Genomic DNA, 13,446 nt, shown 5'->3' with positions numbered 1-13,446 from the left:
TTGCCCGATGATCGGCAAGCCATGGAGAATAAACGGATCTTCAAGAAGAAGACTGACGCTGACGGTAATGTTACTGTCTACAAAGCTCGACTTGTTGCAAAAGGTTTTCGACAAGTTCAAGGAGTTGACTACGATGAGACCTTCTCACCCGTAGCGATGCTTAAGTCCGTTCGAATCATGTTAGCAATTGCCGCATTTTATGATTATGAAATTTGGCAAATGGATGTCAAAACTGCATTCCTTAATGGATATCTTAAAGAAGAGTTGTATATGATGCAACCAAAAGGTTTTGTCGATCCAAAAGGTGCTAACAAAGTGTGCAAGCTCCAGCGATCCATTTATGGACTGGTGCAAGCATCTCGGAGTTGGAATATACGCTTTGATAGTGTGATCAAAGCATATGGTTTTATACAGACTTTTGGAGAAGCCTGTATTTACAAGAAAGTGAGTGGGAGCTTAGTAGCATTTCTGATATTATACATGGATGACATATTGTTGATCGGAAATGATACGGAATTTCTGGATAGCATAAAAGGATACTTGAATAAGAATTTTTCAATGAAAGACCTCGGTGAAGCTGCTTATATATTGGGCATGAAGATCTATAGAGATAGATCAAGACGCTTAATTGGACTTTCACAAAGCACATACCTTGATAAAGTTTTGAAGAAGTTCAAAATGGATCAAGCAAAGAAAGGGTTCTTGCCTGTGTTACAAGGTGTGAAGTTGAGTCAGACTCAACGCCCGACCAATGCAGAAGATAGAGAGAAAATGAAAGTCATTCCCTATGCTTCAGCCATAGGTTCTATCATGTATGCAATGCTATGTACCAGACCTGATGTGTGTCGTGCTATTAGTTTTGCAGGGAGGTACCAAAGTAATCCAGGAGTGGATCACTGGACAGCAGTCAAGAACATTCTGAAATACCTGAAGAGGACTAAGGATATGTTTCTCGTTTATGGAGGTGACAAAGAGCTCGTCGTAAATGGTTACGTCGATGCAAGCTTTGACACTGATCCGGATGACTCTAAGTCAAAAACCGGATACATATTTATATTGAACGGTGGAGCTGTCAGTTGGTGCAGGTCCAAGCAAAGCGTCATGGCGGGATCTACGTGTGAAGCGGAGTAGCTGCTTCGGAAGCATCAAATGAAGGAGTCTAGATGAAGGAGTTCATATCCGATCTAAGTGTCATACCTAGTGCATCGGGTCCAATGAAAATCTTTTGTGACAATACTGGAGCAATAGCCTTGGCGAAGGAATCCAGATTTCACAAGAGAATGAAACACATCAAGAGACGCTTCAATTCCATCCGCGATCAAGTCAAGGAGGGAGACATAGAGATTTGCAAGATACATACGGATCTGAATATTGCAGACCCGTTGACTAAGCCTCTCTCACGAGCAAAACATGATCAGCACCAAGACTCCATGGGTGTTAGAATCATCACAATGTAATCTAGATTATTGACTCTAGTGCAAGTGGGAGACTGAAGGAAATATGCCCTAGAGGCAATAATAAAGTTGTTATTTATATTTCCTTATATCATGATAAATGTTTATTATTCATGCTAGAATTGTATTAACCGGAAACTTAGTACATGTGTGAATACATAGACAAACAAGAGTGTCCCTAGTATGCCTCTACTTGACTAGCTCGTTAATCAAAGATGGTTAAGTTTCCTAGCCATATACATGTGTTGTCATTTGATGAACGGGATCACATCATTAGAGAATGATGTGATGGACAAGACCCATCCGTTAGCTTAGCACTATGATCGTTTAAGTTTATTGCTATTGCTTTCTTCATGACTTATACATGTTCCTATGACTATGAGATTATGCAACTCCCGAATACCAGAGGAACACTTAGTGTGCTATCAAACGTCACAACGTAACTCGGTGATTATAAAGATGCTCTACAGGTGTCTCCGATGGTGTTTGTTAAGTTGGCATCGATCGAGATTAGGATTTGTCACTTCGAGTGTCGGAGAGGTATCTCTGGGCCCTCTCGGTAATGCACATCACTATAAGCGTTGCAAGCAATGTGACTAATGAGTTAGTTACGGGATGATGCATTACGGAACGAGTAAAGAGACTTGCCGGTAATGAGATTGAACTAGGTATGAAGAAACCGACGATCGAATCCCGGGCAAGTAACATACCGATGACAAAGGGAACAACATATGTTGTTATGCGGTTTGACCGATAAAGATCTTCGTAGAATATGTGGGAGCCAATATGAGCATCCAGGTTCCGCTATTGGTTATTGACCGGAGATGTGTCTCAGTCATGTCTACATAGTTCTCGAACCTACGTTCGATGACGATTTGTATTATGAGTTATGTGATTTGATGACCGAAGATTGTTCGGAGTCCTGGATGAGATCACAGACATGAAGAGGAGTCTCGAAATGGTCGAGACATAAAGATTGATATATTGGACCATGTTATTCGGACACCGGAAGTGTTCCGGATAGTTTCGGGTAAAACCGGAGTGCCGGAGGGGTTACCGGAACCCCCGGGGGAACTAATGGGCCACCATGGGCCTTGTTGGAGAGAGAGGAGGGCAGCCAAGGCAGGCTGCGCCCCCCCTGGAGTCTGAATTGGACAAGGGAAGGGGGGCGCCCCGCTTTCCTACTCCCTCTCCCTCTCCTTCCTTCCCCCTCTCTCCCTCTTGATGGAATCCTACTAGGACTTGGAGTCCTAGTAGGACTCCCCTCTTAGGCGTGCCCTAGGGGCCAGCCGGCCCTCCCCTCCTCCCTCCTTTATATACGTGGGGAGGGGGGCACCCTAGAACACACAAGTTGATCTTTTAGCCGTGTGTGGTGCCCCATCCACAGTTACACACCTCGGTCATATCGTCGTAGTGCTTAGGCGAAGCCCTACGCCGATAACTTCATCATCACCGTCACCACGCCGTCGTGCTGACGAAACTCTCCCTCAGCCTCAACTGGATCAAGAGTACGAGAGACGTCATCGAGCTGAACGTGTGCTGAACACGGAGGTGCCGTACGTTCAGTGCTAAGATCGGTCGGATCGTGAAGACGTACGACTACGTCAACCGCGTTGATAAAACGCTTGCGCTTTCGGTCTATGAGGGTACGTGGACACACTCTCCCCGCTCGTTGCTATGCTTCCTATAGATAGATCTTGCGTGATCGTAGGAAATTTTTCGAAATACTACGTTCCCCAACAGTTAGTTGTCACTAATCTCTGCCATGCAGTTGTGCTCTTGATAGTGGTAATAATGTACAGTAAGAGTTTAGGCCGATGATCCATTGACAGTAGATTATGCTTCTGCATTAAGTGCAAAACAAAGTACATTGTTGAATGATCCCGCTTAATTGCCTGCTGTCACTGAGCATTAACATGGTTGCCGATGCTTTGTTGGCTCGTTCGTGGTGTTTGAATTTCTGCTGCTTCTGGCAAACTGAGATTTCGAAAAGCAGTGATGCATTCTTTGTTTTCCTTGCATTGTCTGTTTATGGTGCCATAAAAGATAAGGGACCTATACATCAGTTTGTGTATCCTGCTTGCACTGTGTAGATTTCCTATTTTGGTGCTAGATCTTTGGCTATGAGGTGGTGCTTCCAGCTTTGAACTTGCAACTTAACCTGAAGATTACTTACTTTTGAGGATGCCTAAGCCTGAAATCTGAAACTAAATCTGTTACCCCTGTGTCGCCCCTTGGACAAAGTTTGTACATTGAGATCAGTTATCTTGAACGTTCCTTCTTTTCGTCTCAGTGACCATGGCCATAGTATGACATGAAGTTTTATCTTTGCTCCTCAGCATACTAGCGCTTTGTTGATATCCTCTTGTACTGTCCATTGTTTCATTAACCTGCCAATTCTACATAAATATCCTTTGTCCGGACAAAAGGTTGTTCCTGAAAAAAGATTTACAATTCGTGCCATAGTATCACTTTTGTTCAGCTATTTGCTGTAATGTTTTTATTCTAAAGGCAATGTAATGTTCATCTCTTTTTGTTTCATTAGGATCTCATGCACCAAAATAAGCAACAATAAACAAGCTGGATGAATAAATTTCTCTCAGGTTCTCAATGCTAGATGAATATGACACCAAAAGATGGATACATTTGTCTGCATTATCTTTGGTGCAAAATGATGTTGTGGCTGTGATGAACTGTTTGCTGTGAAAGATTATGTTGCTTTGATAAATTATGAATGCTGTGATTTAGGATTCAAAGTCATCCTGTTATGATAAATTATGTTGTCACTGTGATGAGATATTGATTTCAAGTCATGCAAAATTATGTTGTTGTTGGAAAAACTGCTGCTAAATTATGAGATATTGATTTCAAGTCATTTTTATCAGGTGACCTTTACAATTCTGTAGCAAGGATATAAGGGGAGTTAGTTACATTGTAAAGATTAGATTTTTAAATGTTCTACACCATGTTATGTCAACATGACAAACCCTTTCTACTAAATAGAAATTTTAAACAAAGAGGATTGTGAAAGGAAGGGTTTTGAGGATTCAAGGGGTTTTGAGGGGATTGGGTGGAAGAGGGGGATTCACCACATCCCCTGAAATCCCCTCCTCCCAAAACCTCTACAATCCCTTCCTATCAAGCGAGGCCTTAGGGGTTTTGTAGGGGTAAGGACTAACAGTTCACCTATGCGGCCAAGGTGGATCTCAATGAGTCCCCTTTCCTTGGACGTTGAAGAAAATTCCCCCTAGCGGCGGTAGAAAGAGACCTGAGTGAACGAGGGAGATCGCACGATGTGCAATCTACGTGTGTTTTTTGGTGCCACGATAAAATCGTGTTGGTTGTAGTGGTCGGGAAATCGAATCACTAGTTAAGGGTTATCCCTTGCAAAGGTCACTCCCCACCTATTCAAGTGCTGACAAGTGGCGGTGCCACCTGTCGCAACCTGAAAGTTTTCATTTTTTTAGATTAGTTTATCCAAAATGTTTTCTTTTTAACCGTGCGTTCAAACATCGAACCGTTTCCACCATTGGAATTCTTGCGTCGGGATCCCCAGGTTGCGACAAGTGACACGCTGTATGTGCGCCACTTGTCTCAACCTGGGAGTTTTTTCCGTAGATTCTGTTTGTTCAAAACGTTTCATCTCTTAAACCGTGTGTCCAAATTTTAAACGTTTTCAGCGTTGGATTCCTCGCGTCGAGATTTTCAAAACTAGATGGTTTTGACTAACTTTTTTTTTCCACGAAAAAACCGGATGAAAAACCACACTAGGAGCACGCTTTTTTTTCCTTTCTGAAAGCCGTTCCCGAGAGGCACGGCCATCCCTCTCGCGAAAGCAAATCTGTGCCTCTCACGGAAGCAAAACCCTGCCTCTCGTGGAAGGAAAAAAAAACACGTTTTCTTTTTTTCCTTTTCTGAGAGGCACGACTGTGCCTCTCCTGGAAACAAATCCGTACCTCTCGTGGAAGTAGTACAGTGCCTCTTGCGTAAGCAAAAAAAAGAAAGAAAAGAAAACACGTTTTCCCTTTTCAAGAGGCACACCTCTCGCGGAAGCAAAACCGTGCCTCTCACGAAAGCAAAAAAAAACACATTTTTCTGTTTCCGAGAGGCACGGCTATGCCTCTCGTGAAAGCAAAACCGTGCCTCTCGCAAAAGCAAAATTGTGCCTCTCGCGAAAGCAAAAAAATGCATTTTTTCGCCCAAAAAAAAATCATTTTTTGGTCGAAAAGCTAAGAAAGACCGGTGAAACACCGAAAAGCCAAAAAAACTGAGAAAAAACCATCTAAAAAGCCGAAAACGCATGCGAAAAAAAATCCAAAGAAAGCACGTAGAGCGCGACACGTGGCGGCGGCTAAGTGGCGTGCTTTCAGCCCACCCCACCCTTGGGGAGGCTCCCGAACTAGCGCTCCTCAGTTAGTTGCTCTCGCAGGAAACACATCTAATGCGTGCTTTGCTGCAGCTAGCAAGGCCTTGTCCTCTTCGTATTTGATGATGTGCCTTTTCGTTTGCTATAGGTTTTGGTCTACTTATCTTCTGCATCCTGTGGGGCTTCACTCTACAGTTACACTGTTTTTTTTTTGGGGGGGGGGGGGGGTAAGGAAGATGCCTAATTAGGGATTTGTTTAATTGTTATTAAGGTTTGAGAGAATCATTATCCCCCCACCCTCCTTACCATCAGGGTTCATGGGCCAGACTTGGCACTGGTACTTGCATTTTCATGGATTTATTTTAGGCTTTCCAACGATGTTCGTTCAGTGGGAGAAGACGTTCCTATTGACAACGAGACGTTTATCATCTGCTTGTAAAGACATATTAGACAAACTTGACATATTGCACAAATATAATCCATGATGTATTCAACTACAAAAATCATTGAGGGCTAAATATTGTTATGTTATGGGAAGTTGTTATTGCTGGCTGGTGTGGATCTGCTGAGCCCATGAGAATGTGGAAAACATTCAGTTTCCTTTACCTGACGCAGGGCCATGCCACACCTCCAAGACAAGACACCCCGTGGTGCTTATCCCTGATGAGAGCAACACCGCTGAAGGCACAAGTCAACCCTTGCTGCCTGATGTATGGTATCATATCATGTATCATATCATCCTGCTCCCTGTATTGTAATTCTCTGCCCACTGCCCTGGGTTGAAAGTTGAAACCTGCAAAGTGGCCGCCTTTAAGCAAAAAGGAGGAGTTGAAAAGGTTGCAAGATCTTGGTTATATTTCACGGGGTCAATCCATCCATCCATAGCCGCACTACTGTCTTCTCTTCTCCAGCGGACAGGTAATAACTACCTCAGGCGTCCGATCAACTTGCCTAGATCCACTAGACGTTATCATCTTCGACCTAGGATTGGCTAACCTAGTGGCTGACACGCTGCACACCAGGTGCTCGATCATATGCGTGGCAGAGGCCCGCATTCTCTTTCGCGCTGCGAGCGACAGTGTATGAACAATCATTTGGTTTGGGAATTAAGCGCACACTTGTTGAGCAGGGAGGAGTGAAGAACATGAATTGCATCTGGCAATTATGCTTTTTTGGGTTTTTGTCGAAAAAAGAATAATATGCTTCTCGCGTTCTGCATGATGGTGTTGCCAGATGAACGCATTTGCCTTTCCGGTTCCCATCACTCAGTTCATCTGATGAATCTGCTTTAATTTCTCCCAACAAGTGTCACTTCGTTATCCCTTTTTTCCTCTCCCCCTTCTTTATTCATTCATTTCTGTTATTGTCAGTTTGTTGTGTTAATCAACAGGAATGACTGCATGTACAAAATGCAGCTCCCTGAAATGAATGGTTCTTCATTGAACTCAGCCATTTGGCACAAGACAATTTTAACAACAGTACAAGAGCTTCCGCATGCACGATATACACACGAGGTATCATTCCAATCCATCTCTTTCCAGTTAATTGAAACTTTTCATGTTCGGTTACAGTTATGAAGATACGGTAAACCGAAGCACGAGGCAGAGCAACCAGAGGATCCCTGACTCACTCATCATTATGAGCTTGAATCCTATGCTGTGTTAAGATAAGTCAACAAAAGCCTCTCATTATCGAGCCCACTTACGCTCTGCAAATGGCATGGCATGTAGAGCAGACAGGACATGTTTCTGCGTCGCCTATCATCGGCCTACTCCTTAAGCACTAAGGAAGAAATCTGTACCAAAGGGCAGTTATTCCAGTGGCTTTTATATCATGATGGTTTTTAGATAGGACAAGATACTCCTGGGTGAGCAGCTAATCGTTATACGCTTGCTTTGCATGCAATTAGGCAGGCCAATCATGGAGGAATGGAACTTACTTAGGGGGCTAGCCGATATATAGGTTTGCACTTTGTACTGATGCGTATATTAGTAGATAGTAACATCCTTGTTAAGAGATGTACCACTAAAGAAGATGCATGCAAGTGGTGAAGCTTATAAGTGAAAAAGCTAAGTGTCTTTCCAGTAAAGCTCCCCACATTACATGTAAAGAAGAGATACTAAACATTATGTTAAAATGGAATGTGAGGAGCTGTCGTTGCATGGAGGATCAAGAATAAAGTAACACTTCTTTTCTAGGTTATATAGAAAGATGGTACAATTCGATAGACTCCTTAGGAGTCGGTGAGAATTTTGAGGCACATGTAGGTGCAGCATGGAATCGTATGCACTGCTTCCACATTTATGTAAAGAGATCGGAGTAACAATAGGTAATCCAACTTGTCGGGTTTAATTAACAGATACTATTTGGGTATAAATCGAGATATATCTTTGGTCAGTACTCCCTCCGTTCCAAAATAGATGACCCAACTTTGTACTAACTTTGTACTAAAGTTAGTACAAAGTTGAGTCATCTATTTTGGAACGGAGGGAGTAAGTAATACCGGAGGGCGGAACTACCCTCCCAGTTAATTTACAAGGGCTCATGTATGCAGAATTGATAAAATGTGCATTTGGTTTACTGAAAATTATTGGTGTTGCAGAATGCAAGGAAAACATAAATTTTATTTACCTCAAGTCTATCAATTCTTTGTTGCAAATTGATAAATATTCCTGAATTTATTTTATTGGTCAGTAAAGAAGTACAATGAGGAGTGCATTTTACTGTGCCACTACAACAAACACTTCCTGATGGTTGGACAATGTTGCAGGTATTCTTTTCTATCTCTATGCATACATTTATTTTTATTTTGCGAAAGTCTCTACGCATATGAATAATTGCTTCTGTTAACCAATTTGTTGATAACTACTCTATCTTAGCTTCTGAAAATAGCTTCGTAAGTATGGTACATTAGAATGTAGTGCATACTTCATTTGCAGTTAGAAAACCACTTGTGCGGTAACATGAACATTCATCTCATATCCCCCAATAGCTGAGAGAATTTCCATCTAATTTGAAGGCTTATTCTGCAAGACTAGGACATTCACTACACTCGACAGAAGTTCACATGCGTTTCACGTAGTACTCTCCAAAGCTTACATAATGCAACGAGGCAAGAGTATGAAAGCATCTTCAGGAGCATGTTCAGGTTCAGTGTTACTGCTGTCCAAATTGCCAATTTCCGGCAGAGCAAACTCACTTTCAGGAAAAAGACTGAGGTGGACTGAGGTTTCAGCTGGAGCTCCAATAGCCACTGCATCCCCCTTGAGACACAAGGTCAGACAAAACCGATTAGGAGATGCACATCCACTCGACCACTTGTGTCCCATTCAGTTTCATGCACTCTGAGGGCGGGTGTATCGGCTCATATTTCCATTTCCACTCCACCTTGCTCCTTGACTTGGCCTTGAAATTTTGATGGACTGAATCTGAATGTGATTACGATCTTTCTTGCCTTATCAGTGAATAGCCCAGATACATCAACTCTTAACTTTTTACTCTACTTTCTCTCTTCAGTGAACAGGCATTGCTCCCGCCATCCTTTAAAAAAATTACATTAGGTAAACATGAGCCATTCTATGGAATCATAATTTGTACCAGGAACTTCTTGCAACCCATCAGTGAATTTCTTATATATCGCCATCATTATCGCTTCATGCTTTTAGCTAGGCCCCACTACTCCACTTTAGTACTCACCAAGGTCCCCCACAAAGCCACCTGCCTTTCTCATCAAATGCCCCCTCACTTACCTTTAATTATTCCATCTCACAGTTAGCTCAACACCATAAAGACCTCTCCCACACACTCACAAATTGCACACACAGACACAGGTAGTAGTGAAGTACCAGAGCTACAGCTTGGGAGAGGCCATGAAGAGCTCTTCAGTTGCACCAAGCCTGAAACAGAAGCAAGGAGATGCTAGCAAACTGCAGGAAGGTGTCCCCAACAACCTTGAGCTTAGGCTTGGCATCTCTTCAGACAATGGCCTGAGTAGTGGTGGTGGTGGTGCTACTACTCCATGGCTTGGTGTCGGAGTGCACCCTTGGAGCCTGTCCGCCAGGCAAGACAAGGCGGCCCTGGAACAACCTCAGCAGAGGCCTAATGAGTGTCCTGCCCACAGGTTTGGTTATCAGTTACCACAAACTAATTCTTGTTTCTTCGCAATCATGTCATGAAAATAAGATGGTATGTAGCCTGAAACGAAGTACAGTTCTGAGTTATAGAACATGCTTTGATTAAATGAGGGTTCATGTATAAATAAGTTTTAAGTTTGTTCCTATTTTGATCTCACCAGAACATATTCTGGAATAGTATAAGGTACAAATGTCAACGGAACATAGAGAATTTGCCTATAAGAGAGGAGAATGCCAAAAGTAAAAGAGGAAATAAATACAAGGGTAAACAAGATTATGAGAAACAAAACAATTCCCTCCCCAAAGAAAAGAAACATAGCGAGCTAGAATGAATGGAGTGATATTGCGGTAACATACTAGCATGTCTCAAGTTTATGTCTTTGTTCGCCGCAAAAAAAGGTGTATGTCTTGTTGTCATGAACTACACGCGAAGAGGCGGTGAATCTTGCTGGCTTGTCTGTCACCATCTCACCATGTTTCGCTCACAATTTTCAGAGAAGATCGCCCTCAACTGGTCGGATGGCCACCGGTGCGCACATTCCGCAAGAACCTGTCCGCCACATCCACAAGGCCTGCATATTCTGAAGACCTGAGCAAAGTGGAACCCTGCTATGAAGAAGAAGACCATGGAAACATAAACACTGGAGTTTCAGTTCAAGAGGGGCCGGCCATGTTCGTGAAGGTGAACCTGGAAGGGTATGCCGTCGGGAGAAAGATTGACCTGAACGCACACTGTGGCTACGGCTCGCTGTCCGGTGCTCTGCAGAGCATGTTCCATGGCTTCTTGTCAGGTGATAATCTTTGGCTTGCACTGCACCCATGTACGATCAAACTCCATCTTTGCTCATGTTCACTGACATGTATGAGCTGATTGGTTGATTTCAGATGGCCATGGGAGGATTGTAACAAGAGAGGATGAAGAGCAGCTGGAATATCACAAGGGCAAGGGCACGGTGAAGAACTACATCCTTCTGTACGAGGACAACGAGGGCGACCGCATGCTCGTCGGCGACGTTCCATGGGAGTAAGTCGAGGGAGCGGCCGGCATATACACCGTCCATTTTTTACGCAAGTTGAAGTGTTCACTGATCGATCTTTCTTGCAGGCTGTTCGTCGCTTCGGTGAAGAGGCTCTACATTGCCAAGGACCCTAGAGCTGACAAAAGCAACAAGAAGTAGAACAACGGTGTGTGTTCTTGCATAACAGTTGCACACCGTTTGTCCTCACAAAGTTTACTGCATTTATTTGTCGACTGACAGTACTACCGTGTTGCTTTCTGCGGTTACAGGATGATCAGGTGTTGAGGCAGTTCCTGTGCTTCTAGCCGACGGATTGCATAGCTCCAACCTGCATGGATCTCTCTCGTGGATCATGCAGATATGGTCTTCCCCTCCAATGAGCTCACCTGTCGTGTGTCTAGGGGCGTAGTGCGATTAATTACTATAGGAAGTTTTGCTTGTGCAACCGAATAGAAGATAGTGGATTAGCTAATGTTCATGTAAAATAACGCAGGGTGTAATTATGTACTGTACCATATATGGTGAAATAGGTAGTACGGCACCGTTACACTAACATGCTGAATCTTCTTCTCCTCGGAAGCGTTTTATTGATCGGCGTGTAGCTTCATGCTCTCATCATAGTTTGTTTGAGGAATTTAACCTCTTCTGTGGGAACATGAATCTTGTCACAGAAAGGCGCAAGCGCAAACAAGTTTATGCCTTTTGTGTCTGGTATTGAGGTGGATTACGACAATCCAGTTTACTTTCTAGCGAGAAATCCGAAGGAGCCCTGCCTTTTCATTAAGGAGAAGAATATTACATGTTGGACATGTTCTGGAAGGGGACATTGCCAGAAACCGTTGGCAACCCACCAATGATTCACTTCTCAAGAACACGAATTCGAGTTACAGGCCTTGATACAAGAGGAATTGCTTGGAGAAGTTCAGAGCGAGGAGGAAGAGACAGGGGATGCCAGGAAGTGTCGTGCCGTTTCATGATCCAACCGGATACTCTGGATTTGATCACATTCTTCATCCCTCGTAGATCTTTCTTCAATCTTGGATTAGGGAAGGATGAGATATTCACGGCTACTGACGGTTTCATTGTGGGGCAACTCATGATCTTCATATCGATCTACACGTGTCCCTGTTCGCTGCCCCCTGTGCCTGTACTTGTAGCCCGCACCAATTCCTATTAGGAACGCCTACGGATGAGTGAATCAGGCCGGCCGCGCAACCGCTCGCTGCGGCTTATGCTTCGCTGTAGGTTCGCCTGCTCGCTATGTTTCTTTTTTCCTTTGGTTTTTCTTTGTTTTTCGACCGGGTTTTCTTTGTTTCTTTTTTTTCCTTTGTTAAACTTCTTTCTTTTGTTTTTTCACTGGTTTTTTTCTTGGTTATACTTTTCTTTCTTTCTTTGTTTTCTTTGTATTCCTCAGTTTTCTTTGCTTTTCTTTTTGTTACTTTGTCAGGTTTAATCGCTTTCCTTTTTTTAACACATGTCTACTTTTCGTGACTACACCAATATACATTTTAGCGCACACGTGAAACATTTGTTTTGATGCACTTTCCAAATACATGATGTACATTTGAAAAGAATAGATGGTAAGGTTTTATTCAAATACATGTTGTATATTTTTTAAATGTTGATAAACATTTTTAAGCAAACATTTTTCTTACACTGTATAAACATTTTTGAAAATTTCACGGACATTATTTGGAAACATGCGAATATTTTCTTTAAAGTTTCATGATACATTTTTTTAACCTACGCGAACATTTTTTTTCATTTGTATACCACATTTCTTTGAAACGTTGGAATATTCATCAAATGTGACGTACATCTTCTTAATTGCACGAAACATTTTTCGGAAATGTGTTGTCAAATTTCATATGTAAATTTATTTATTTTTACACATATATGCATTTAATTTAGAATATAAATCTCTACTTCTAAAGGGAGAGTTGGTAGTCTCGTCTCACTCCCATCAACACTATATTACGCCCGCGAGCATCTTACAGCCGACTCATTTAACACGTGCATTAACTCAATCAAATCGACACTTTCCCAAAACAACATCATGGATTAACTCATTCAAATCAAATCTTAAGAAAATCGTAACTAAATCCAAACTTCCTTGCCTTTTATTACTCATACTCAAATCAAATCAAATCTTATCAAAAGCATCAATTATAATCATCTCTACTCCTAAAGGGGAGTTGGCAGTCTCGCCTCACTCTCACCAACACTATATTACGCCCGTGAGCGTCTTACAGCCGACCCATTTAGCGCGTGCATCAACTCAATGAAATCGGCACCTTTCCAAAACAACGTCATGCATTAACTCATTCAAATTAAATCTTAAAAAACTCTCAACTAAACACAAACTTCCTTGCCTTCTACTACCCATACTCAAATAAAATCAAATCTTACCAAAACATCAATTATAATCAAAGTTGGCTGGCCCATTTGGTGCATGCACACATTTTTATATTTTA

The 13,446-nt window shown here is 42.5% G+C and overlaps 1 protein-coding gene across 1 annotated transcript; it reads left to right on the top strand.

Annotated features, from left to right (window-relative positions):
* Positions 1-8,466: 8,466 nt before the first annotated feature.
* LOC109743388 (auxin-responsive protein IAA25) lies at positions 8,467-11,686 on the top strand. The gene is made up of 6 exons (XM_020302477.4): positions 8,467-8,590; positions 9,645-9,940; positions 10,449-10,744; positions 10,839-10,977; positions 11,059-11,138; positions 11,242-11,686. Exons 1-5 carry the CDS (start codon positions 8,582-8,584, stop codon positions 11,129-11,131), a joined length of 813 nt encoding a protein of 270 aa, XP_020158066.2. The 5' UTR covers positions 8,467-8,581; the 3' UTR covers positions 11,132-11,138; positions 11,242-11,686.
* The last annotated feature ends 1,760 nt before the right edge of the window (positions 11,687-13,446 follow it).

This window comes from Aegilops tauschii, chromosome 7 (genome assembly GCF_002575655.3).
Source record: "Aegilops tauschii subsp. strangulata cultivar AL8/78 chromosome 7, Aet v6.0, whole genome shotgun sequence".
Taxonomy (NCBI): domain Eukaryota; kingdom Viridiplantae; phylum Streptophyta; class Magnoliopsida; order Poales; family Poaceae; genus Aegilops; species Aegilops tauschii.
Note: the sequence above shows the minus strand (reverse complement) of the source record. Positions and strands in the feature narration are given on the sequence as shown.

Bases quoted from the DNA above. Each gene is read 5' to 3' on its own strand.
- LOC109743388 (XM_020302477.4), top strand. The intron at 9,941-10,448 runs GTTTGGTTATCA...CACAATTTTCAG, and splicing joins AATGAGTGTCCTGCCCACAG to AGAAGATCGCCCTCAACTGG. The intron at 10,745-10,838 runs GTGATAATCTTT...GGTTGATTTCAG, and splicing joins GTTCCATGGCTTCTTGTCAG to ATGGCCATGGGAGGATTGTA.